The 24,605-nt window shown below is 38.5% G+C and overlaps 1 protein-coding gene across 1 annotated transcript in view; it reads left to right on the forward strand.

Moving 5' to 3' along the window:
• Positions 1 to 24,605, forward strand: part of PPP1R12A (protein phosphatase 1 regulatory subunit 12A) — a 165,036-nt gene that overhangs the window by 69,479 nt on the left and 70,952 nt on the right. Inside the window, 1 exon segment of the mRNA XM_017870370.1 lies at positions 21,869 to 21,987. Within this exon segment, the coding sequence (XP_017725859.1) occupies positions 21,869 to 21,987 (119 nt within the window).

Below are 24,605 nucleotides of genomic sequence, written 5' to 3' on the forward strand. Positions count from 1 at the left end.
ATGATTTATAATCCTTTGGGTATATACCCAGTAGTGGGATGGCTGGGTCATATGGTACATCTAGTTCTAGATCCTTGAGGAATCGCCATACTGTTTTCCATAATGGTTGACCTAGTTTACAATCCCACCAACAGTGTAAAAGTGTTCCTATTTCTCCACATCTTCTCCAGCACCTGTTGTTTCCTGACTTTTGAATGATTGCCATTCTAACTGGTGTGACATGGTATCTCATTATGGTTTTGATATTGTGAATAGTGCTGCAGTGAACATACGTGTGCCTGTGTCTTTATCGTAGGATGATTTATAATCCTTTGGGTATATGCCCAGTAATGAGATTACTAGGTCAAATGGTATTTCTGGTTCTACATCCTTGAGGAATCGCCACACTGTCTTCCACAGTAGTTGAACTAATTTACACTCCCACCAAGAGTGTATAGGCTTTCCTAATTTTCCACAGTCTCTCCAGCATCTGTTGTTTCCTGACTTTTTAATGATTGCCATTCTAACTGTCGTGAGATGGTATCTCATTGTGGTTTTGATTTGTGTTTCTCTAATGACCAGTGATGATGAGCATTTTTTCATATGTCTGTTGGCTGCATAAATGTCTTTTTTTTGAGAAATGCCTGTTCATATCCTTTGTCCATTTTTTGATGGAGTTGTTTGCTTTTTTCTTGTAAATTTGTTTAAGTTCTTTGTAGATTCCGGATATTAGCCCTTTGTCAGATGGATAGATTGCATAAATTTTGTCTTGTTCCGTAAGTTGCCTGTTCACTCTGATGATAGTTTCTTTTGCTGTGCACAATATCTTTAGTTTAATTAGATACCATTTGTCAATTTTGGCTTTTGTTGCCATTGCTTTTGGTGTTTTAAACATTAATTCTTTGCCTATGAATTCTTTATGACTGTGTCCTGAATGATATTGCCCAGGTTTTTTCCTAGAATTTTAATGATTTTAGGTCTTACGTTTAAGTCTTTGATCCATCTTGAGTTGATTTTTGTATAAAGGTGTAAAGAAGTGGTCCAGTTTCAGTTTTCTGCATCTGGCCAGCCAGTTTTCCCAACACCATTTGTTAAATAGGGAATCTTTTCCCCATTGCTTGTGTGTGTCAGGTTTGTCAAAGATCAGATGTTAATAGATGTGTGGTGATATTTCTGAGGCCTCCATTCTGTTCCTTTGGTCTGTATATCTGTTTTGGTACCAGTATCACGCTGTTTTGGTTACTGTAGCCTTCCAGTAAAGTTTGAAGTCAGGTAGTGTGATACCTGCAGCTTTGTTCTTCTTGCCCAGGATTGTCTTGGCTATGCCGGCTCTTTTTTGGTTCCATATGAAGTTTAAAGTAGTTTTTTCCAGTTATGTGAAGAAAGTCAGTGGTAGCTTGATGGGGATAGCATTGAATCTATAAATTACTTTGTGTAGTAAGGCCATTTTCATGATGTTGATTCTTTCTATCCATGAGCATGGAATGTTTTTCCATTTGTTTGTGTTCTCTCTTATTTCCTGGAGCAGTGGTTGGTAGTTCTCCTTGAAGAGGTCCTTCACATTTCTTATAAGTTATAAATTGTATTCCTAGGTATTTTATTCTCTTGGTTGCAATTGTGAATGGGAGTTCACTCATGATTTGGCTCTCTATTTGTCTGTTATGGGTGTATAGGAATGCTTGTGATTTTTGTACATTGATTTTGTATCCTGAGACTTTGCTGAAATTGCTTATCAGTTTAAGGAGATTTTGGGCTAAGACGATGGGGTTTTGTAAATATGCAATCTTGTCATCTGTAAACAGAGACAATTTGACTTCCTGTCTTCCGATTTGAATACGCTTTATTGCTTTCTCTTGCCTGATTGCGCTGGCCAGAACTTCCAATACTATGTTGAAAAGGAGTGGTGAGAGAGGGCATCCTTGTCTTGTGCAGGTTTTCAAAGGGAATGCTTCCAGTTTTTGCCCATTCAATATGATATTGGCTGTGGGTTTGTCATAAATAACTCTTATTATTTTGAGATATGTTCCATCAATACCTAGTTTATTGAGAGTTTTTAGCATGGAAGGCTGTTAAATTTTATCAAAGGCCTTTTCTGCATCTATTGAGATAATCATGTGGTTTTTGTCGTTGGTTCTCTTTATGTGATGGATTACGTTTATTGATTTGCATATATTGAACCAGCCTTGCATCCCAGGGATGAAGCCGACTTGATTGTGGTTTATAAGCTTTTTGATGTGCTGCTGGATTCGGTTTGCCAGTATTTCACTGAGGGTTTTCACATCGATGTTCATCAGGGATGTTGGCCTAAAATTCTCTTTTTTGTTGTTGTGTGTCTGCCAGGCTTTGGTATCAGGATGATACTGGCCTCATAAAATGAGTTAGGGAGGATTGCTTCTTTTCTGTTGATCAGAATAGTTTCAGAAGGAATGGTACCAGCTCCTCTTTGTACCTCTGGTAGAATTTGGCTGTGAATCCATCTGGTCCTGCACTCTTTTGGTTTGTAGGCTATTATTTCCTCAATTTCAGAACCTGTTATTGGTCTATTCAGAGATTCAACTTCTTCCTGGTTTAATCTTGGGAGAGTGTATGTGTCCAGGAATTTATCCATTTCTTATGGATTTTCTAGTTTATTTGCATAGAAGTGTTTATTGCATTCTCTGATGGTAGTTTGTATTTCTGTGGGATCAATGGTGATGACCACTTCATCATTTTTTATGGTGTCTTTTGGATGCTTCTCTCTTTTCTTTATTAGTCTTGCTAGCGGTCTATTTTGTTGATCTTTTCAAAAGCCATTGATTTTTTTTTTGAAGGCTTTTTTTTCTGTCTCTGTCTCCTTCAGTTCTGCTCTGATCTTAGCTATTTCTTGTCTTCTGCTAGCTTTTGAATTTGTTTGCTCTTGTTTCTCTAGTTGTTTTAATTGTGATGTTAGGCTGTCAATTTTAGATCGCTCCTGCTTTTCTTGTGGGCACTTAGTGCTATAAATTTCCCTCTATATACTGCTTTAAATGTGTCCCAGAGATTCGGGTGCATTGTGTCTCATTGGTTTCAAAGAACATCTTTATTTCTACCTTCATTTTGTTATTTACCCTTTAGTCATTCAGGAGCAGGCTGTTCAGTTTCCATGCAGTTGTGTGGTTTTGAGTGAGTTTCTTAATCCCAAGTTCTAATTTGATTGCACTGTGGTCTGAGAGACAGTTTATTGTGATTTCTGTTCTTTTACATTTGCTGAGAAGTGTTTTACTTCCAATTATGTCGTCAGTTTTAGAATAAGGGCCTTGTGGTGCTGGGAAGAATGTATATTCTGTTGATTTGCGGTGGAGAGTTCTGTAGATGTCTGTTAGGTGTGCTTGATCCAGAGCTGAGTTCAAGTCCTGGATATCCTTGTTAATTTTCTGTCTCGTTGATCTGTTTAATATTGACAGTGGGGTGTTAAAATCTCCCACTATTACTGTGTGTGAGTGTAAGTCTCTTTGTAGGTCTCTAAGAACTTGCTTTATGTACTGAGTGCTCCTGTATTGGGTGCATATATATTTAGAATAGTTAGCTCTTCTTGTTGAATTGATCCCTTTACCATTATGTAATGGCCTTCTTTGTCTCTTTTGATCTTTGATGGTTTTGAAGTCTGTTTTATCAGAGACCAGGATTGTAAACCCTGCTTTTTTTTTGGGGGGGGGGGTGCTTTCAATTTGCTTGGTAGATCTTCCTCCATCCCTTTATTTTTAGCCTATGTGTGTCTTTTCACGTGAGATGGGTCTCCTGAATACAACACACTGATTGGTCCATTTACATTTAAGGTTAATATTGTTAGATGTGAATTTGATCCTGCCATTATGATGCCAGCTGGTTATTTTGCCTGTTAATTGATGCATTTTCTTCATAGTGTTGATGGTCTTTTCAGTTTGGCATGTTTTTGCAGTGGCTGGTACCAGTTGTTCCTTTCCATGTTTAGTGCTTCCTTCAGGAGCTCTTGTAAGGCAGGTGCTTTTGCTTGTCTGTAAAGGATTTTTATTTCTCCTTTGTTTATGAAGCTTAGTTTCGCTGGATATGAAATTCTGGGTTGAAAATTCTTTTCTTTAAGAATGTTGAATATTGGCCTCCACTCTTTTCTGGCTTGTAGGGTTTCTGCCAAGAGATCTGCTGTTAGTCTGATGTGTCTCCCTTTGTGTGTAACCCAACCTTTCTTTCTGGCTGCTCTTAACATTTTTTCCTTCATTTCAACCTTGGTGAATCTGACAATTGTGTGTCTTGGGGTTACTCTTCTCGAGGACTGTATTTGTGGTGTTCTCTGTACTTCCTGAATTTGAATGTTGTCCTGCTTTGCTAGATTGGGGAAGGTCTCCTGGATAATATCCTGAAGAGTGTTTTCCAGCTTGTTTCCATTCTCCCCGTCACTTTCAGGTATACCAATCAAATGTGCGTTTGGTCTTTTCACGTAGTCCCATATTTCTTGGCGGCTTTGTTCATTTCTTTTTACTCTTTTTTCTCTAAACTTCTCTTCTCCCTTTATTTCATTAATTTGATTTTCAATCACTGATATCCTTTCTTCCACTTGATCCAATCAGCTATTGAAGCTTGTGTATGCTTTGTGAAGTTCTCATACTGTGGTTTTCAGCTACATCAGGTCATTTAGCTCTTCTCTACACTGGTTATTCTAGCTAGTCATTTGTCTAACCTTTTTTCAAGGTTTTTAGCTTTCTTGCTGTGGGTTTGAACATGCTCCTTTAGCTTGGAGAAGTTTGTTATTACCGACCTTCTGAAGCCGACTTCTGTCAACTTGTCAAACTCATTCTCCACCCAGTTTTGTTCCCTTGCTGGCGAGGAGTTGTGTTGCCTTAGAGGAGTAGAGGTGCTCTGGTTCTTGGAATTTTCAGCCTTTCTGCTCTGGTTTTTCCCCATCTTTGTGGTTTGATCTACCTTTGGTCTTTGATGTTGGTGACCTATGGATGGCGTTTTGGTGTGGATGTCCTTTTTGTTGATGTTGATGCTGTTTCTTTGTTTGTTAGTTTTCCTTCTAACAGACAGACCCCTCAGATTCAGGTCTGTTGGAGTTTGCTGGAGGTCCACTCCAGACCCTGTTTGCCTGGGCATCACCAATGGAGACTGCAGAACAGCACATATTGCTGCCTGATCCTTCCTCTGGAAGCTTCATCCCAGAGGGGCACCCATCTATATGAGGTATCTGTTGGCTTCTACTGGGAGGTTTCTCCCAGCCATGCTACACAGGGGTCAGGGACCCTGTTGAGGAGGCAGTCTGTCCGTTATCGGAGATTGAATGCCATGCTGGGAGAACCACTGCTCTCTTCAGAGCTATCAGGCCGGGATGTTTAAGTCTGGAGAAGCTGTCTGCTGCCTTTTGTTCCGATATGCCCTGCCCCCAGAGTGGATTCTAGAGAGTCAGTAGGCCTTGCTGTGCTCTGCCCAGTTCTAGCTTCCCTGCCATTTTGTTTACACTATGAGCCTAGAACCACCTACTCAAGCCTCAGCAATGGCGGACGCATGTCCCCCTGCCAAGCTCCTGCGTTGCGGGTCCATCTCAGACTGCTGCGCTAGCAGCGAGCAAGGGCGTGAGACATGCCAAGCCAGGCATGGGAGGGGATCTTTTGGTCTGCCGGTTGTGAAGACCGTGGGAAAAGTGTAGTATTTGGGCAGGAGTATACTGCTCCTCCAGATACAGTCACGCACAGCTTCCCTTGGCTAGGAAAGGGAAATTCCATGACCCTTTGTGCTTCTCGGGTGAGGCAATGCCCCGCCCTACTTCAGCTCACCCTCTGCAGGCTGCACTCACTGTCTAACCAGTCCCAGTGAGATGAACCAGGTACCTCAGTTGGAAATGCAGGAATCACCCGTCTTCTGCGTCAATCTTGCTGGGAGCTGCAGACCAGAACTGTTCTATTTGGACATCTTAGAAGTGACTCTCATTTGAACATATTGATGTGTTTCAGTCCATTGCAGCTATTATCCTTATCAGTTGGCAAACTGAACCACATCTTTGTTCATTGAGAAGCTCTTCAAGTTGGCTTCCTAAGACCTTGGGACATGACCAAATAAAGTGGTCTTTATAAGTTTCCTTACTCTCTGGTATTACAAGATTTTTCAGACTAATCTTTTACATTCCTGCCCAAGGCCTAGAGTCCTCATTTCTCCAAGAAACCTTGTTCCTTGGGATGGCTACTGAGAGTACTCATTGCTGTTGGGTTGGTCATTGTTTCCAGGTCAAAATCAGCACCAAAGTGTTTTTTCTTTAACCTCTTCTATCCTGTGTCACCGTCTTTCCTCTCATTCACTGCTGGGGAGCACAGGATTAAAGTAAAACATAATTACTAATTTGCTTCATCATGTATTACACATACATTACACTGAGTATAATAATACCACCACCACCACCAGTATGGTTACTAAATCATTCGAAGTTTTGTTTTTGAGGGTTTTGTTTTGTTGGCATTTCTTTTTGTCCTTAGTATATTCAACTTGCAATATACCATCAGGTTACTATGTGTTGAATTCACTTGAGAGTTTATTTTTTTAAATTTTAATTTTGTTTTATAATTTACGTAAAATACTAGTTCCAATGGCAATACCTGCTCTGCCACCCTATTTCTTCCCATACCCTATAAAAAAAGTTTAAAAAACTATCTTCTAGTTTGCTAATAAAAGTATTATTTTAATTGAAATATTAACCCCCCATCTTTTTAAATAAATGATAGAATATCACACACATATTTCTCCACTTTGCTTTTTTCACTTAACAGTCTATTCTGGAGATCACTATCTAGTGGAGTATAGAGATACTCGTCATTGTTCTTTTCAGTTGTAGTACTCTACTGTGTAGTATTCATTATAGTTTATCATTTATTCAACATGTCCCTCTTAATTGACCAATGTTGGTTAATTGAATGACTATAATTTTAGCTTAGAGTTGTCCCTTTTTTTGTATTCTTGCAAGTTATAGGAATTTTTATGTTTATCTGTAAAATGTTTTGTATATGAATAAGAAAATGTAATGATTAACATTTTGCTTGCCAGTGTAATTATTTGGATATAATCTTTTCTGTTACTTAGTTTTGTCATCACATTTGTTTTTTAGGCTTTCACAACAAATATTTAAGGCATGTTTTTATCTTGAATAGCTTTAGTGTTCAATTTTCCAATATAAGAGGGAAATTAGCCTGTATTAGCCTAACATTATATGGCTTCACAGTACATGGAAAAGATTATTAATTGGTGCACTTAATACATTTTTCTTCTTGTTTAGAGTAATTTTAAAGACACTGCTATTGAAGATTTCATATCTTATTATAAAATGCTCATAGGATTTTGCTCGTTTGTTTGAGACAGGATCTTGTTCTGTCACCTAGGCTGGAGTACAGTGATGATCGTAACACATGGCAGTCTGGACTTCCTGGGCTTAAGCAGTCCTCCTGCCTCAGCAGGAGTAGCTAGGACTGTAGACTTGTACCACTGCTCCTAGCTACTTTTTTTATTTTTGTAGAGACAGTCTTGCTGTGTTTTCCAGGTTGGTCTTAAACTCCTGACCTCAAGTGATTCTTGTGCTTCGGCCTCCTTAAGTGTTGAGGTTATAGGAATCTGCCACGCAGCCTGGTCCAGTGACATTTTCAGCATGGAAAAACTTTCATTAGCTTTGTCACTCGATCATTAAAGAATTAACTATTTAAGGATATAACTTTGAAATATGTGTGGCCAGGCGCGGTGGCTCACGCTTGTAATCCCAGCACTTTGGGAGGCCGAGACGGGCGGATCACGAGGTCAGGAGATCAAGACCATCCTGGCTACCACGGTGAAACCCCGTCTGTACTAAAAATACAAAAAATTAGCCAGGCTTGGTGGCTGGCGCCTGTAGTCCCAGCTGCTCGGGAGGCTGAGGCAGGAGAATGGCGTGAACTCGGGAGGCGGAGCTTGCAGTGAGTGGAGATTACACCATTGCACTCTAGCTCTGGGCGAGGAGCAAGACTCTGTCTCAAAAAAAAAAAAAAAAAGAAATATGTGTGGCGACTTACTGTGTGGCTTGGCTTTTCTTCTTCTTTATAGCCTTTATTTTATAAACATTAAACGGAATCCTAAGATTTCTCTTGGCTCAGCTTTAAAATATATCCAGTATCCATTTCTCATCACCTTTTTCCATCTCCTTTGATCCTGGGCACTGTTGTTTTTCTTTTTTTCAAGACAGAGTCTCGCCCTGTCCCCCAGGCTGAAGTGTAGTGGTGCAGTCTCAGCTCACTGCAAGCTCCACCTCCCGGGTTCATGCTATGCTCTTGCCTCCGCCTCCTGAGTAGCTGGGACGACAGGCATGTGCCACCAGGCCCAGCCAATTTTTTTTTGTATTTTTAGTAGAGGCGGGGTTTCACCGTGTTAGCCAGAATGGTCTCAATCTCCTGACCTTGAGATGTGCCCGCCTTGGCCTCCCACTGTTGATTTTCACTAGAATTATTGCAGTTGCCTCCTTGTAGGCATAACTGTCATCTTTCCCATATCTATTTTTTTCACGGTAGCCATATGATCGTTTTAAATTATTTTGCATTGGGTAACATGACAGTTTTATTGAAAGCCTATCAGTGGATTTATGCTGCATTCAGGGTAGAAGCCAGAGTTCCGGTGGCCTGTATTCTTTGGTGACTTGTCACCTCTCTGACTCCATTCTCCACTCTTTTCTAGGCACTGTCCTAAACCTACACTGGTCCCTTGGCTGAGCCTTTAAACAGACTAGGCATCTTGCCTCATGGCCTTTGCATCTGCTGGTTTCTCTGTCTAGAATTCAGTAATGTTATATTTCGTGCTTTGAAAACAGAAATTTCAAGAATTTCAGAAATTCTTACCAAATCTAAGAAAATAGACCTTACCTCCCCCTGGCAATAAATATTATAGTACAGGAGTTAAGAGCTCAGGCTCAGGCTCAGGAGTTAGGCAACTCTGTTTAAATCTTAATTCTGTTAAGTAATTCTTGTCACTTTGAATGAGTTACCAGCTTCCCTAAGCCTCCGTTTCTTCATTCATAAAATGGAAATATTAATACCTGTACCTAATGTATAAGATTATTGTGAAGATTAAATAAGATCATGTGTATAAGACACTTGGCACAATATGTGGCAAGTATTTCTATTCAGTAGATATTAGCTGAATTAGTTCTTATTGTTTATAATGTAATTTATGGTTACCACTTTTCAGTGAAAAATAGGTAAGCTCTTGGGTTTCCCGGATTATTTAACAAAGGAAACTAACATTTTGTCTCTTGGTTTTAGGGCAAGCTTATCTAGAAGAGAGGAGCAGAGGAGAATGAAGTAGTAATTTGTCATATTTTCATTCATATGTTGTTATGTGGGCCATAGGAAAGTTGGCAAATCCATGAATTTCAATTTTATTATGTATTTCTTGTGAAGAATACGTTATTAGTACAAAGCATATCATGTATTTTGATTAGAAGTCTTGGAGAAATTAAGATCTTAGGAAAACGTTAACATTTTATTTGGGGTATTTGTATTCTTGTGTAATAATAATGAGATACATTTGCTAAAAGCCATAGATGTTCCCATATACATTCTTATTCGGGTTTTCATGGAAATTTATGCGAATGTTCACTGTTATTCCTATTTCACAATCAGAACTGGACTCTCATTCTTGAGACCTAAATTCTGATGATATTTTTCCCATTATATCATAACTGATAGTAGCATGGGCACTGTGAGATTTGAAGATGGCTGCAACATAGATCCTCATCTTCAGGCTTATAGATAGATACACGTGAAATCAATTAACTCTAATACTTGATAGACTAAATGGACCAGTGTCAAGGAACTCTGAGGAAGAAGTGCTTAATTCTGTCTAGGCCAATTAAAGAAAGATTCTAGAGGAGGTAACATTCCTTTATTTTAAATGATGAGTGTAATTTTTGCCTCTGCGAGTTGGGAGCTGCCTGATGAAAGTCATGTCATTCACGAATGAGAAATAATATACGATAAAGTTCTTTTAAGTGGCTACCACTGTATTTATACTTACCATTTCTTTGTTAAAAATTATTGACTGATATCCATATGCCTAAACAGTGTAGCTAAATAGGCCACTTCTACTAAGCTCACAGTTCTGTTTCCAAGAGTTGAATTGCAAACTTACCAAAAGTTATTTGTGTTTTCTACCTGTTAATGCCTGTCATATGCAAAACCAGAATATTGTTGCTGAGATAACAAAGTTGAATACTTTGGAAAGACTCAATGGCAGTGCCTTAAAAGGATGGTTGCTGTTTCATTAGATGCAGGTGAGACAACTGAAAGACTGAAAGAAAAAAGAAAACCGGCCGGGCGCGGTGGCTCAAGCCTGTAATCTCAACACTTTGGGAGGCCGAGACGGGCGGATCATGAGGTCAGGAGATCGAGACCATCCTGGCTAGCACAGTGAAACCCCGTCTCTACTAAAAAAATACAAAAAACTAGCCGGGCGAGGTGGCGGGCGCCTGTAGTCCCAGCTACTCGGGAGGCTGAGGAAGGAGAATGGCGTAAACCCGGGAGGCGGAGCTTGCAGTGAGCTGAGATCCGGCCACTGCACTCCAGCCTGGGCGAGAGAGCGAGACTCCGTCTCAAAAAAAAAAAAAAAAAAAAGAAAAAAAAAAAAACAAAAAATAAAACCTAAAAACATTGTGTACTCAAATTGCTTTGTTGTTGATTTCGAGTTTTTGGTGCACTGTAAAGACAGCTTGAAGTCTTAGATAACACATTACGGATATCATTTATGCAAGAAAGACAGCATGGATTTATAGTCATGAAGACATCATCCAAAGAAATAGACTAGTCTTCACTAAAGGATGGATAAATAAACATTTATGTCTTCTATGATTAAATAAATGCATTACTTATGCATGTGTGTTATATTCTATGATTACCTATTTCAGTCAGCCTTTTTGGTTAACCAAACAAATAGTGGTTCTGATTGAATTAAACAAAAGGGCCTCATTGGAGCCATAATTTCTTGGAGAGAAGGCATTAGTGGAATATGGAGAGGGTAGCAGATAAGACTGGGAAAGTGAGCTGGGGTTACAATGTAAAGGATTTGTATGCCATACTGAGTTTGTCCTTTGATGGTGATGCAGTTTTAGGGAAGTGATGATCTTTCAGACGGATTTTTTGGAAGATTCTTGACAAATTACAGAGGTTGGGCAAGAAAACTAGGGCAGTGGCAGTGAGATTGGAAGTAGAGCAAATCTGAAAGAAATTTGGAGAATAGAATTGATAAGTCTTGGTGTGATTTACTGGATCTAAGTATTAAGGTAGGAAGAAAAATCAAAGGTGGTGCTAATGATGATAATAACTAACATTTACCAAGTGCATACTCTGTGTGTGTGTGTGTGTGTGTTTACTGTTCTAAGTCCTTTAAATAATGTAATTTCAGTCGTCCTAACAGTCACACAAAAATGTTCTACTAACCACAGGCCCTTATGCATAAACCTCCATAACTGCAAAAAATGAAAACATAAATTTTAAGTTTGTTGTAGGCACATTTGGCAACACATCATGACCTGCACTGATGGGAGGCTATTTGTAGTCTTTATCTCACTTCACTGTGAATGTGGGGGTTTTTTTTGCAGAAATATTTTTGTGTTTTGTTATGGAGTGCTGCCCCAGACCTGGCGGGAGTGTTACATAATCTGTAATATTATCTTTCTAAAATATGAAAAATTTTTACTTCTGCTGGTGGAAACGTAAATTAGATCAGCCATTGTGGAAAGCAGTTTGGTGATTTCTGTAAACCTAAAACAATTAACATTTGACCCAGCAATCCCATTATTGGTTATATACCCAAAGGAAAATAAATTTCTGTCATAAAGATATATGCACATGTATGTTCATCGCAGCACTATTCACAATAACAAAGACATGGAATTTTCTTTGTTTTTCTCAGACCTCTTAGGGTGAAAAAAATATGAACAATTTTGAAATTTGGATTTAGGTGACAGATAATAGACTTGTATTAATAATTGTTATTTGGGGGCCAGGCGCAGTGGCTCATGCCTGTAATCCCAGCACTTTGGGAGCCCGAGGCGGGCAGATCACGAGGTCAGGAGATTGAGACCATCCTTGCTAACACGGTGAAACCCCGTCTCTCCTAAAAATACAAAAAATTAGCTGGTGTGGTGGCAGGCGCCTATAGTCCCAGCTACTGGGGAGGCTGAGGCAGGAGAATGGCGTGAACCCGGGAAGCGGAGCTTGCAGTGAGCTGAAATGGCGCCACTGCACTCCAGCCTGGGCAACAGTGCGAGACTCCATCTGAAAATAATAATTGTTATTTGGCTGGGCACAGTGGCCAACACCTATAATCCCAACACCTTGAGATGCCTAGGTGGGAGGATTGCTTACGGCCAAGAGTTATAGACCAGCCTCGGCAATATAGCTACCCCATCTCTGCCAACAACAAAAAAAAATTAGCTGGGCCTGGCGGTGCATGTCAGTAGGCCTAGTTACTTGGGAGACTGAGGTGGGAGGATCATTTGAGCCCAGGAGTTTGAGGCTGCAGTAAACTATGATTGCACCTGTTCACTTCAGCCTGAGCCACAGGATGAGACCCCGTCTCTAAAAAAAAAAAGGAAAGAAAAAAAATATAGATGAAGAGACTGAGTCATAGAGAGAAGTCACACAAAATATGTGGCAGAGCTAGAGTTTGAACCTACACAGTCTTAACTTTTCAAATGTGCACTTTAGACACTACACTATTCTGCCTCTCTTTCTAGCCTTTGTCATTGGGAAAATGATACCATTAAACTTATTAAGGGATCTAAAGAGCGGAATTAGGGGAAGGTGAAGAAGAGCCAGACAGTGTAGTAGAATGTTAATTTAGATTGATCTAATTTGAGCTATCAATGGAAAAAGTACAGTAGGAAGCCAGAAATATTTTGGATGTATTTATAATGCTCATACTGGATTTCATCAGATCTAAGGTGCCATCATTGTAACATCATAAATACCGATTTTAAAAATTAAATAAAATTACGGTTCAGTGTTTATTTGTATCCCATAATTTCCCCCAGCCCCCCGCTTCTGCCACCCACACACAGCATCATTCTCTGTGCTGCTTAGAGTATTGTTAATACAACATTACTTGCTTGGGATTTTCTTCTGCGTCATTGATAGGCGTTCTGCAAGCTTTGATGTTGGCACTTTCTTGATCTTATCATAAAGTTATCAACAAAAAGTTTTCAGATAACATCCAGAAGAAATTTTATATAATAGTTAAGGTCAACAAATATGGTTCCGACAACACACATAACTCAACTGCAGTGAAAACAATATAAATAGCTGTGACTGGTGCCACATGTGGATGATAATGACAACCCAGTCATGTCTGCCATCTGGCCAACATCAGTTTATACAAAGTCACTGATTTTAAGATTCATTGATTGTAGAAGATTTCAGTGACATTAAAATGTGTAGGAAATGTGCATCTTAAAATTGTTAAACAATAAGTAGTACTTTTGCCTCCGAGAATTGGAAGTTGCAGTATAAAGTAAGATGCTAGGGCATGTAAGGGTTTTTAATAAACAAATATGTGGTTTCAAAGAGTTAATGTATGATTAAAGAGGTTTAGAATCAATTCTCTGGGGAAAAATTGAGAGAGAGGTCTGTGTTGAGCATTTCCTATGTTTAAGGCATGTAAGTGTTTTTAATAAATATGTGGTTTTAAAGAGTTAATGTATGATTGAAGAGGTTTAGAATCAATTCTCTGGGGAAAAAAATGAGAGAGAGGTTCTGTCTTGAGCATTTCCTATGTTTAAGAGTTACTTTATGAAGAAAATATAAACATTTCCCCTAATTGTGAATTTGTCTTTTATAAATGACAGTCTAGGTGCCACATTTCACAAATAGATTAATTTCTCTCCTAAGTGTTAGCTTCATCTTTGTTATTGGTAAAATTAATTATACTACATGCTGAGTACAACTAAAAACTCTGAATATTATATATAAAACATGAGAAGACTCTGAAAGGTGGAGAGAATAAGGCAGAGGAGCTAGGGATCTCAGGACCCAAATAATGACACAGCAGTAGTTCCCTGCCTTTTTTTTTAGCCTCATATATTCCATAATTAGAGCTGAAGAAGCTGATAACCCAGAAGTGCAATGGCCACAGACAAAAGAAGTGGCAGCAAAAGTCCAATCTTTTAAATACTAGTAGAGGGACACCCTAGCAAGACAAAACTTTTTGAGAATAGCCATTCTACTTCAGCCAAACACCACAGAAAAAAACATTGGTCACGCTCATACCAGCAAAGGCCAAGTAGGGATCCTAGATTTCCATCCTCACCAAGCTGCAATGAGGTACCCTAACACCTCCACTGGAATTGTGTCAGATTAGGCCAGGTACAGAGCTGGGACTTTAATTCCCATAGAATGGTTAACTAGCCCTTCCCCAACTTGTAGTGTTACTGGAGACCATGTGGGAAGCCAAAACTTCTACTTTTATTTGGGAGTAAAGAGGAGCTTCTGCCCTTCCCTGCTAAGTGGCATCAGAGGAGTCCTATTGGAGAATGAATACTTTCACCACTTCTAAGCAGTAAAAAAGCCTTTCTCTACCCACGCACTCCCACCCCCAGCACCCAGGGGTGTTAGTAGAGGCTACATGGGAGCAGTAGCTTCTCAGCCAGAGACATGTCAGTGGAGGTATAGTGGAGAGTCAGGACTCCCACCCAACCCAGGGGAATCAAGAAGCTGCCCCATCTGTAGTGTAAATAGAGGACAAGTGGGGAACCTGAAACATCTGTCCCCACCTTGCTGAAATGAAATGACACCTCCCTACCTTCATCTGCTGGAGCAAGATCAAACAAAGCCAACTAATACAGAAAATTTAAATAAGATCTAGAGTCTTATAATACCCAAAGTGCGCAGATTTTAATTGAAAATTCTCTGGCTGAGTGTGGTAGCTCACAACTGTAATTCTAGCACTTTGGGAGGCAAAGGTGGGTGGATCGCCTGAGTCTAGGAGTTTGAGACCAGCCTGCGCAACATGGCGAAACCTCATCTCTACCAAAAAAAAAAAAAAAATTAACCAGGCCTGATGGCACATGCCTGTAATGCCAGCTGCTTGGAAGGCTCAGGTAGAAGGATCACTTGAGCTGGGGAGGTCATGGCTGTAGTGAGCTGTGATTAAGCCACTGCACTCCAACCTGGACAGCAGAGTGAGACCCTGTCTCAAAAAAAATAAATTAAATAAAAAGAAAGAAAAAACTGTCATACCAGGAACCCAGAAGACCTCAAATTGAGTGAAAAAAGACAATTAATAGAGATGAACACCAGGATAACAGATACTAAAATTATCTGACAAAGATTATAAAGCCAGCTATCTTAAAATGCTCAACAAACAATTATGAATGAGCATGCCTGAAACAAATGAAAAAATAGAAAGCCTTAGCAAATAAATAGTAAGCAAAGAACTAAATAGAAGATATGAAGAACCAAATAGAAATTTTAGAGCTGAAAAATCCAGTAACCAAATTAAAAACTTCAATGGATTGATAGGTTCAATAGCAGAATGGAGGAAATAGAAGAATGAATCAGTAAACTGATAGAACAATAGAAATTGCCAAATCTGAACAGCAGAGAGAAAATAGGCTAAAAATGAACAGAGCCTCAGGGACTACAACAAAAGAGCAAACATCTGTGCCATCAGATCCCTCAGAAGAAGTGGAGAAAGAGGGCGTGGCTGGAAAAGTATTCAAAGAAATGATCACTGAAAACTTTCCCCAAATTTGGCAAAAGATGTAGTAAACCTGCAGATTTAAGAAACCTAGCAAACTCATAACCAAAGCAGTCCACACCAAGACATGCCATATGCAGACTTTTGAAAATTAAAGATTAAAAGATCTTGAAAGAAATTAGAAACTATACCTGAGGGGGGCTAAATAGTTTGAATGACAGCAGATTGCTCATCAAAAATCATGGAGACCACATATCACATTTGTTAAGTACTGATAGAAAAGAACTGTCATTTTTAAGAAAACTTTCAAAGGTCTGAGGTCAGAAATTTTGTTTGGATTCATAATGTTACACAGTATCTTTCACTGGGATATAGAACTTCCAAGAAAAAATGGGAAAGTGCATTTCCACTAATGATTCATAAGATTATTTACTACTGTGCATTTTGTTTTTCAGAGACTTGCTAATGAAAATAGCATTTATTTCTGAAGTTAATAGTGTAATGTTCTGCTTAATCTTTGAATAGTTCAGATAGCTTAGTTTTCATAATTTCTCCTAGAATGGCTTTGAGTAATTTATTCAGATTTTCAAGAAGCGTAACTATTACAATACTATTTTGCTGACTTTCTGATTTTTAAAACTTTCTATATTGGTTAAGATAACTTTTTGATACTACCTTTTCTACAGTAATGTATTAGTTCAGTCTCACACTGCTATGAAGAACTACCTGAGACTGGGTAGTTTATGAAGAAAAGAGGCATAATTGACTCACAGTTCCACAGGCTGTACAGGAAGCATGGCAGGGGAAGCCTCAGGAAACTTAGAATTATGGCACAAGGCAAAAGGGAGGTGAGCACATCTTCATATGGCCAGCAAGAGAGAGAAAGAGAGCAAAGAGGGAGGTGCTACACACTTTGAAACAGCCGTATCTCATGAGAAGTCTATCACAAGACAGCACTAAGAGGATGGTGCTAAACCATTAGAAACCACCCGTCATGATCCAGTCACCTCCCACCAAGTCCCACCTGCAACATTGAGAATTGCAATTCAGTATCAGATTTGGGTGGAGACATAGAGCCGAGACATAGAGCCAAGCCATATCAACTGAATAAGAAAATACACATTAAATTTGGACACTAAATATATTTAGCTCTTGCTGATAAAGTTGCTTTCTTTGTCTCTCTTCACTAAGTTCTCATTACCTTCTAATTTAAAGACAAAGTTTTTCTTAAATTTTTTCTTAAGAGATCAGAATTTTTAAATGAGCTATTTCCTTTTCTTAAATGTTTGCTTCTCTGGTTTGATTTTTGACAAAACTCAGAAGATAGTGGAGACTATCAAAATTTGTCTTCCAAAGTCAGTTAACACAGAATCTCACCTGTTTATCTAATATACCATATTGACATTGCAACCAATAGCTTTGTTAACTTTACACCTTTTGTTAGATTTTCCAGTTAGCACATAAATAATTTTGTAAAAATTCTTTTGGATCATGTCTTGATTTGGAAGCTTACTCATTTATCTATCTAAAATTATCAAATCTGAGGTTCTAGACTATTATAAATCTCAGTTAAATCTGTCAGATTACTATTTTTCATTTCTACAATTGGTTAAGAATTTCATGATTGGGCCTGGTGGCTCACACCTGTAATCCCAGCACTTTGAGAGGCCAAGGTAGGAGGATTGCGTAATGCCAGGAGTTTGGGTCCAGCCTGGGCAGCATAGGGAGACCCCATCCCTAAATTTTTTTTTTTTTTTTTTTTTAATTTAGCTGGGTGTGGTAGTATATTCCTGTATTCCTAGCAACTAGGGAGGCTGAAGCAGTTAGGATGGCTTGAGCCTAAGAGTTCAAGGTTACAATGAACTGTGATTGTACTTCTGCATTCCAGCCTGGGCAACAGAATGAGACTTCTCTTCAAAAATAAAGATAAAAAAGAATTGCATCCTGTACTAGGTGGCATCTCTTATGTTGACTACCTTTGAATTGCTCAAGGAAATTATTAACTGTTGTTAAGAAAATATAGGCCTGATTTTCGTTACCCTGAAGCACTCAATAGGGTTATTCATTTGAATAGTAGCCCAATCTTCTAACTTTCAGTTTGGAATGCCTATGTGAAATCTGTTTTTTTTTCTTTCCAAGGAATCTTAGAATAAGTGTGGCATATTTTTCCTAATTAACAGCCATGCAAGTAGCTTCTAATACCCCAGCTTTTGTTCTGAAGGAAATCTAGATGTCTGTTTTCAGTATCTCCAGGGTGTCTCAAAGTGAAATTCTCACATTCCAGATACCTGTAGTTTTCTTCACATTATCTTAAACATTGCTTTCTTTTTTGTTCCCAACTGCCCCCCCTTTGAAACAGAGTCTAGCCGTGTCACCCAGGCTGGAATGCAGTGGCACAATCTCGGCTCACTACAACCTCTGCCCTTCTGGGTTCAAGCGATTCTCCTGTCTCAGCCTCCAAGTAGCTGGGATTACAGGTGTGCGCCACCACGCCCAGCTAATTTTTTTGTATTTTTTTAGTAGAGTTGGGGTTTTGCTATGTTGGCCAGGCTGGTCTCAAACTTCTGACCTCAGGTGATCTGCCCACCTTGGCCTACCAAGGTGAAACATTGCTTTCTAAATGTGATAATTTTACATATGACAACAGATAGTACTTTAATTTTATTTGTAACTCATTTAAACTTCACATTGCCCTGTAAAGTTATTTGTAAATTAGATTTTAGTTGTTTAAGGTATATATATATATATATAACTTATAACTAAATAATGCATAACTAAAATGTATTATTCTCAACTATGTCTTTGAATGTCATACAGGTGTCAACAGGCAGAGGTGGGAACTGAATCCGAAGTCTGCAGTGCATAAAAGTTTCTGCTTTTTTCACTCATCCAACCTTTGAATTGCTTTTAGAGGTTATTTATGGTAGATAAGAATTAATCCACCATAGGATTAATCAATTCGTGAGATTTTGTTTATTATTTTTTTTTTTCAAATGTGCCTTTGTAACATTTACATTTGCAAGTAATAGTTCTGGAGTGCAGGAGAAGTTTGTGAATTGTGTGTATGCATGCATAAATACATACATACATACATAGGTACATACACACATACCTAATCTTTTGGCTCAAGGATTGCTTTGAACCCTGCTTCCTGCCAGCAGTTTTGGTACTTTACTCTGTTAGTTTCTCTTAACATCCTTCCTGTTTATATAAATTCTGTATTGTCTGTATTTGGCTTTGACCTAGTATTTCCTTGAAACTCTGCTTCCTGTACTTCAAGTTCTGCAGCTATTGAGATATTCCTTTTATTCTCAATCTTTGTATCCTTTGAATGATTTCTGATACCCAAGCAGAATAGATGTATTTTTATGTAAATATTCCTAATTGTTTGGAATTTTACCTAGGAGAATAATTACATATTCTCTCGGAGCATAGCACAGCAAGACTCAACTATATCTTACCTTTCTGCTTTAGACTCATTTATTTATTTGTAGTATATGAGGAAATACTCTTTTTAGTTTTATACACATTTTCAAAACTACAAAAACAGAAAAAATTACCTCAAGTCTAACTTCTGTTTGTAGAATTTCCATAAAGATCATAGAACTTTTACAACATATTTTTAAATGTAAAACATGAAACTACAAAATGGTACAGTAGCCATTTTTGTGATCAGATACACATGTCCAGAACAAACTTATTACAGCAAACTTGGTTAACACACAAAACAACCAATACAAATCTCCCTTCTTCTATCTCTTAAAGGTAACCACTGTTAGAGGGAGGGTGTGTGTGTGTGTGTGTGTGTGTGTAAAAGATATAGCGATTGATCAATTATTTCATTTATTCTAAGGAAAATGAACTGGGCCTCCATCCAGCTATACATTCTTCCTATCACAGGACGTTATTTTGTTCTTTCTCACCTACAGCACATTGCTCTTCTGTTCTCTTTTGTTAGTGCCTACATAATCATCAGAGAATCCTCTTCTGACTACACTAAATCCATTTTTCCTATTAATCCTAGACACCACCTAATTCTGTTACAGGACCTACCACAGCTTTACATTTATTTGTGTATTTAATCTAACTGTCTTACTAGACTATAAACTTTTTGAAGGGAAGTTCTGTGTTTCTTTTTCTTTACCTTTATATTCCTGGTATGTAACAGTGCCAGAGTCATACTAGACACTCCATAAATATTGGTTGAATTAAGGAATACATTTGAAATACCAGCAAAGAATGTAAATAAGCAGTTCACCAAAGGGGAAATACAAATGCCAGTAAATATATCTAAATATTTTCAGTCTCATGTGTAATCAGGAAATATAAATTAAAGCAGTGACAAAATGTTTTATTTTCATGATGTTGGGAAAATTTTTTAAAAATTGTTAATTTCAACTGTATTTCAATGCACATTTGTTAAGAGAATAGTATTAAATGAAGGTATGAACCAGACATACTGTGGAATATTTTTCAAGTGTTAGAAGGGAAGAGTTACATTATACTTCATTTAGAATAATCTCATTAATTTGTGCTTTACAAAAAGAATCCCAACAGTGACGGTGTATATATGTTTACACACATATAAATTTATGGCAGAGGTACTGGGAAGATTTTTGCCCTACTGTTGATAGTGTTTATCTCTGGGGGAGGGAACATAATAGTAGGAGTTCTTTTTTGCCTCTGTGGACGTGTACTTTTGTTTAAACTTTTATAATTAGAATATTTTATGTAGTCTAAATATGAAGGAGCTTAATTTGTTAGGAACATAAAGAAAAAGACCCATTCTTTATATATGGAAAAATAAAACCAGGGATACCCAAAGAAAATGGTTTAATCTAGAACTACAAGTGGTTCTCTATTGTTGGCACCTAAGCTATGATACAGGCAGGAAGAAGAAGGAGGCTGAAAAAGAAGACAAGGGCAGATCAATGAGGGCCGTACATTATCTTTTCTCCTAGCATGGTAGAGCCATTCAGAAATTTTTTAAGTTAGAAATTGACTTGGGTAGGCCAGACGCGGTGGTTCACACCTGTAATCCCAGCACTTTGGGAGGCTGAGGCGGACAGATCACGAGGTCAGGAGATCGAGACCATCTTGGCTAACACGGTGAAACTCTGTCTCTAGTAAAAATACAACAACAACAAAAAATTAGCCGAGCGCCGTGGCAGGCACCTGCAGTCCCAGCTACTTGGGAGGCTGAGGCAGGAGAATGGCATGAAGCTTGCAGGAGGCCGAGATGGCCACTGCACCACCTGGGTGACAGACGAGACTCTGGTCTCAAAAATAAATAAAAAATAAATAAATAAATAAAAATAAAATAAAATAAAATAAATTGACTTAGGTAATAGATGGTTAGTTACATCATTCAGTAGATGACTCTGGGAGATATGCTGTTGACATGATTGAAGAGATTAATAACCTTTTTGTATATGAATCCCTTTGGCAGGTTTAATGAAGCCTATAGATGCTTTCTTAGAATTGTGTTTTGGATGCTTAAAATAAAATACAGAGTACACAGAAGCCAATTATATTGGAATGCACTTATCAAAATATTTAAGGAAACCAGTCCATATGGAGATAATGAAAAGTCTCAGTGGAGGTGGATCCTATGAGACTTTCTAATTATTATTAAAAATTTGCATTTTTATGAAATGCTTTCTAATTATTATTAAAATTAACGTTTTGTATTGGTAAAGCAACATGTATACATTATAGAAAAATTAGAAAATATAAATTTAAAAAAGAAACATGCTCTAGTTTTGTTTGTTTCTTTTTTTTTTTTTTTAGACAGTGTCTCGCTTTGTTGCCCAGGCTGGAGTGCAGTGGCATGATCTCAGCTCACTGCAAGCTCCACCTCCCGGGTTCTCGCCATTCTCCTGCCTCAGCATCCTGAGTAGCTGGGACTACAGGCACCCACCACCACGCCCAGCTAATTTTGTGTATTTTTAGTAGTGACAGGGTTTCACCATGTTAGGATGGTCTTGATCTCCTGACCTCGTGATCTGCCAGTCTTGGACTCCCGAAGTGCTGAGATTAGAGGCGTGAACCACTGCGCACGGCCTGATAGTTTTTTAAAATTTAAATTATGTGTATACTGTCTTTTATTGCTGATTTATATAGGAACTTTCCTCACTGGTTATGCATTTAGTTTTATTTCAATGATAATATCTTTTGCTTAACTATTTTCCCTTTGGTTTTACAGGTTTTTGATTGGTCAGGGAGCACATGTAGGGGCTGTCAACAGTGAAGGAGACACACCTTTAGATATTGCGGAGGAGGAGGCAATGGAAGAGCTACTTCAAAATGAAGTTAATCGGCAAGGTAAAATAAAAAGCAACCTAAATGGAAAAAATGTTTTAGAAATAATATAGTACTTTTCCAGCAAAAATATTTATTGATGTTGAAGGACAATCATAATTGAATGAAAAGAATGAACTCAGCTTGCAAAACAATAATACAGTATGATTCTGTTTTCTAGAATATTCTCAACTCTATCTTTTAAGTATTTTTAAAGTTAAATGTCAGAAGCAACAGGATCAGGCATAAAATTATGTGGAAGTAAAAGTTTTGGAGCAAAATAAAGCAGGCAAAGGGGATAGAAAGTACACAGGGTAAGTGGCACATTGCAAAGTTAAATAGTGTGGTCAGGAAGGCTCACTGATAAGGGGTCATTTAAGCTGAGATGTGAATACAGTGAGGGAATGAGTCATGTTGATCTGGGGAAAGAGCATTCCAGACAAGGGGAGCAATGAATACAAGAATGGGCGGGTGTCTTGTATATGCAGAGAAGCAGCATGTAAACTAGCTTGACTGGAGAGGCAGAGCAGAGGAAGAGGCAGGTAGGTCATATCACATAAGGCCTTGTGAGTCATTGGGAAGACTTTGGCTTTTAACCTGATGGAAATAGGAAGCCAATGGAGGGATTGAGGCAGAGGACTGACATGATTTGATACAGTTTTAGAAAGGATCTCTCTGGCTCTTGTGTTGAAAATAGATTGTAGGGAGACAAGGACAGAAGTAGGAGAAGGGTTAGGAAATAATTGCCATAATCCAGACAAAACAAGGTGATTTATTTTTGACTGGTAGTAGATGAAGTGATGAGAAGAGGTTGGATTATAGGTATATTTTGAAGGTTTGACCAAAAGAATTATTGAGTCATTAGCTAGAAGGTGTGAAAAAAAGAAGATTCTAAGATTTTTGGTTTGAACAAATGGATGGATGAAGTTCCTATTTGAGATGTGAAGATTATAAGAAGAGTAGGTTTTATAGGGAAATATTAGGGCTTCATTTTCAGGCATGTTAAATTTATTTTGCATGTTAGATATCCAAACTGTTGAATATGTGAGTCTGGAGTTACAAAATTGGTATGTAAATTTGGGAGATGTTCATTTATAGATAGGAGTGATTGCTAATGGGCACAGAGTTTCATCAGTCTTAAAGTGATGAGTATTCTAAAGTTGATTGTCATGATGGTTACACTACTCCTCACATTTACTAAAACCATTTAATTCTACACTTTAAATGCTATGTAGATGCTGTGAATTATATCTTAATAAAGCTGTGTGTATATATATGTATGTATGTATAAAACATGATCCAGGCCAGGTGCGATGGCTCATTCCTGTAATCCCAGCACTTTGGGAGGCCGAGGTGGGCGGATCACAAGGTCAGGAGTTTGAGACCAGCCTGACCAAGATGGTGAAACCCTGTCTATACTAAAAATACAAAAATTAGCCGGGCGTGGTGTGTGTGCCTGTAATCCCAGCTACTCAGGAGGCTGAGGCAGGATAATTGCTTGAACCGGGAGGCAGAGGTTGCAATGAGCCGAGATTGCACCACTGTACACCAGCCTTGGTGACAGAGTGAGACTCTGTCTAAAAAGAAAAAAAAAAAGATCCAGCAACTCCTCTTCTAGAAGTTTTTTCTTTCTTTCTTTTTTTTTTTTTTTTTTTGAAAAAAAGTTTTGCTCTGTCACCCAGGCTGGAGTGCAGTGGCGCAATCTGGGTTCACTGCAACCTCTGCCTCTCGGGTTCAGGCGATTCTCCTTGCCTCAGCCTCCCGAGTAGCTGGGATTACAGGCACCTGCCACCGTGCCTGGCTAATATTTTTGTATTTTTAGTAGAGATGAGGTTTCACCATGTTAGCCAGGCTGGTCTCTACCTCCTGACCTCAGGTGATCCTTCACCTGGGCCTCCCAAAGTGCTGGGATTATAGGCATAAGCCAGCACTCCCAGCCTACCCAAAACAATTTAAAACAACTCAATTCTTTGAATAATTTGTACAAACATGGGTGTACAAATTATTCATATTAGCCAAAAGATGAAAGCAAACCCAGTGTCCATTGATGGATGAATAAATAAAATGTGGAATACACATACAGTGAAATATTATTCAGCCTTAAGGAAATCCAACATATGCTACAACATGAAGGACTTTATGGTAAGTGACATAAGCCAGTGACCAAAAAAAAAAAAATAGAAAAACAAATGATTCTACATATATGAGGTACCTAGAATAGTCAGATTCATAGAGAAAATAGAATGATGGCTGTCAGGAGCTAGAAGGAGGGGAGAAAAGGGAGTTGTTGTTTAATGGGCAGAGTTGTTCTTTTACAAGATGAAAAGAGCTCTGTATATGTGTTACACAACAGTGTGAATGTACTTAAGAACTGTACACTTAAAAATAGTTAAGACACGTAATCCCAGCTAAATGGGGAGGATCACTTTATTTAGCCTGGGAGTTCGAGGCTGCAGTGATCTGATCACATCACTGTGCTTAAACCTGGATGACACAGTGAGACCCTTTCTGAAAACAAAAAAAAAAAAGGTTAAGATGGTAAATTTTGGCCGGGCGCGTTGGCTCAAGCCTGTAATCCCAGCACTTTGGGAGGCCGAGACGGGCGGATCACGAGGTCAGGAGATCGAGACCATCCTGGCTAA

This window comes from Rhinopithecus bieti, unplaced genomic scaffold, assembly GCF_001698545.2.
Source record: "Rhinopithecus bieti isolate Rb0 unplaced genomic scaffold, ASM169854v2 scaffold_5153, whole genome shotgun sequence".
Lineage (NCBI taxonomy): Eukaryota > Metazoa > Chordata > Mammalia > Primates > Cercopithecidae > Rhinopithecus > Rhinopithecus bieti.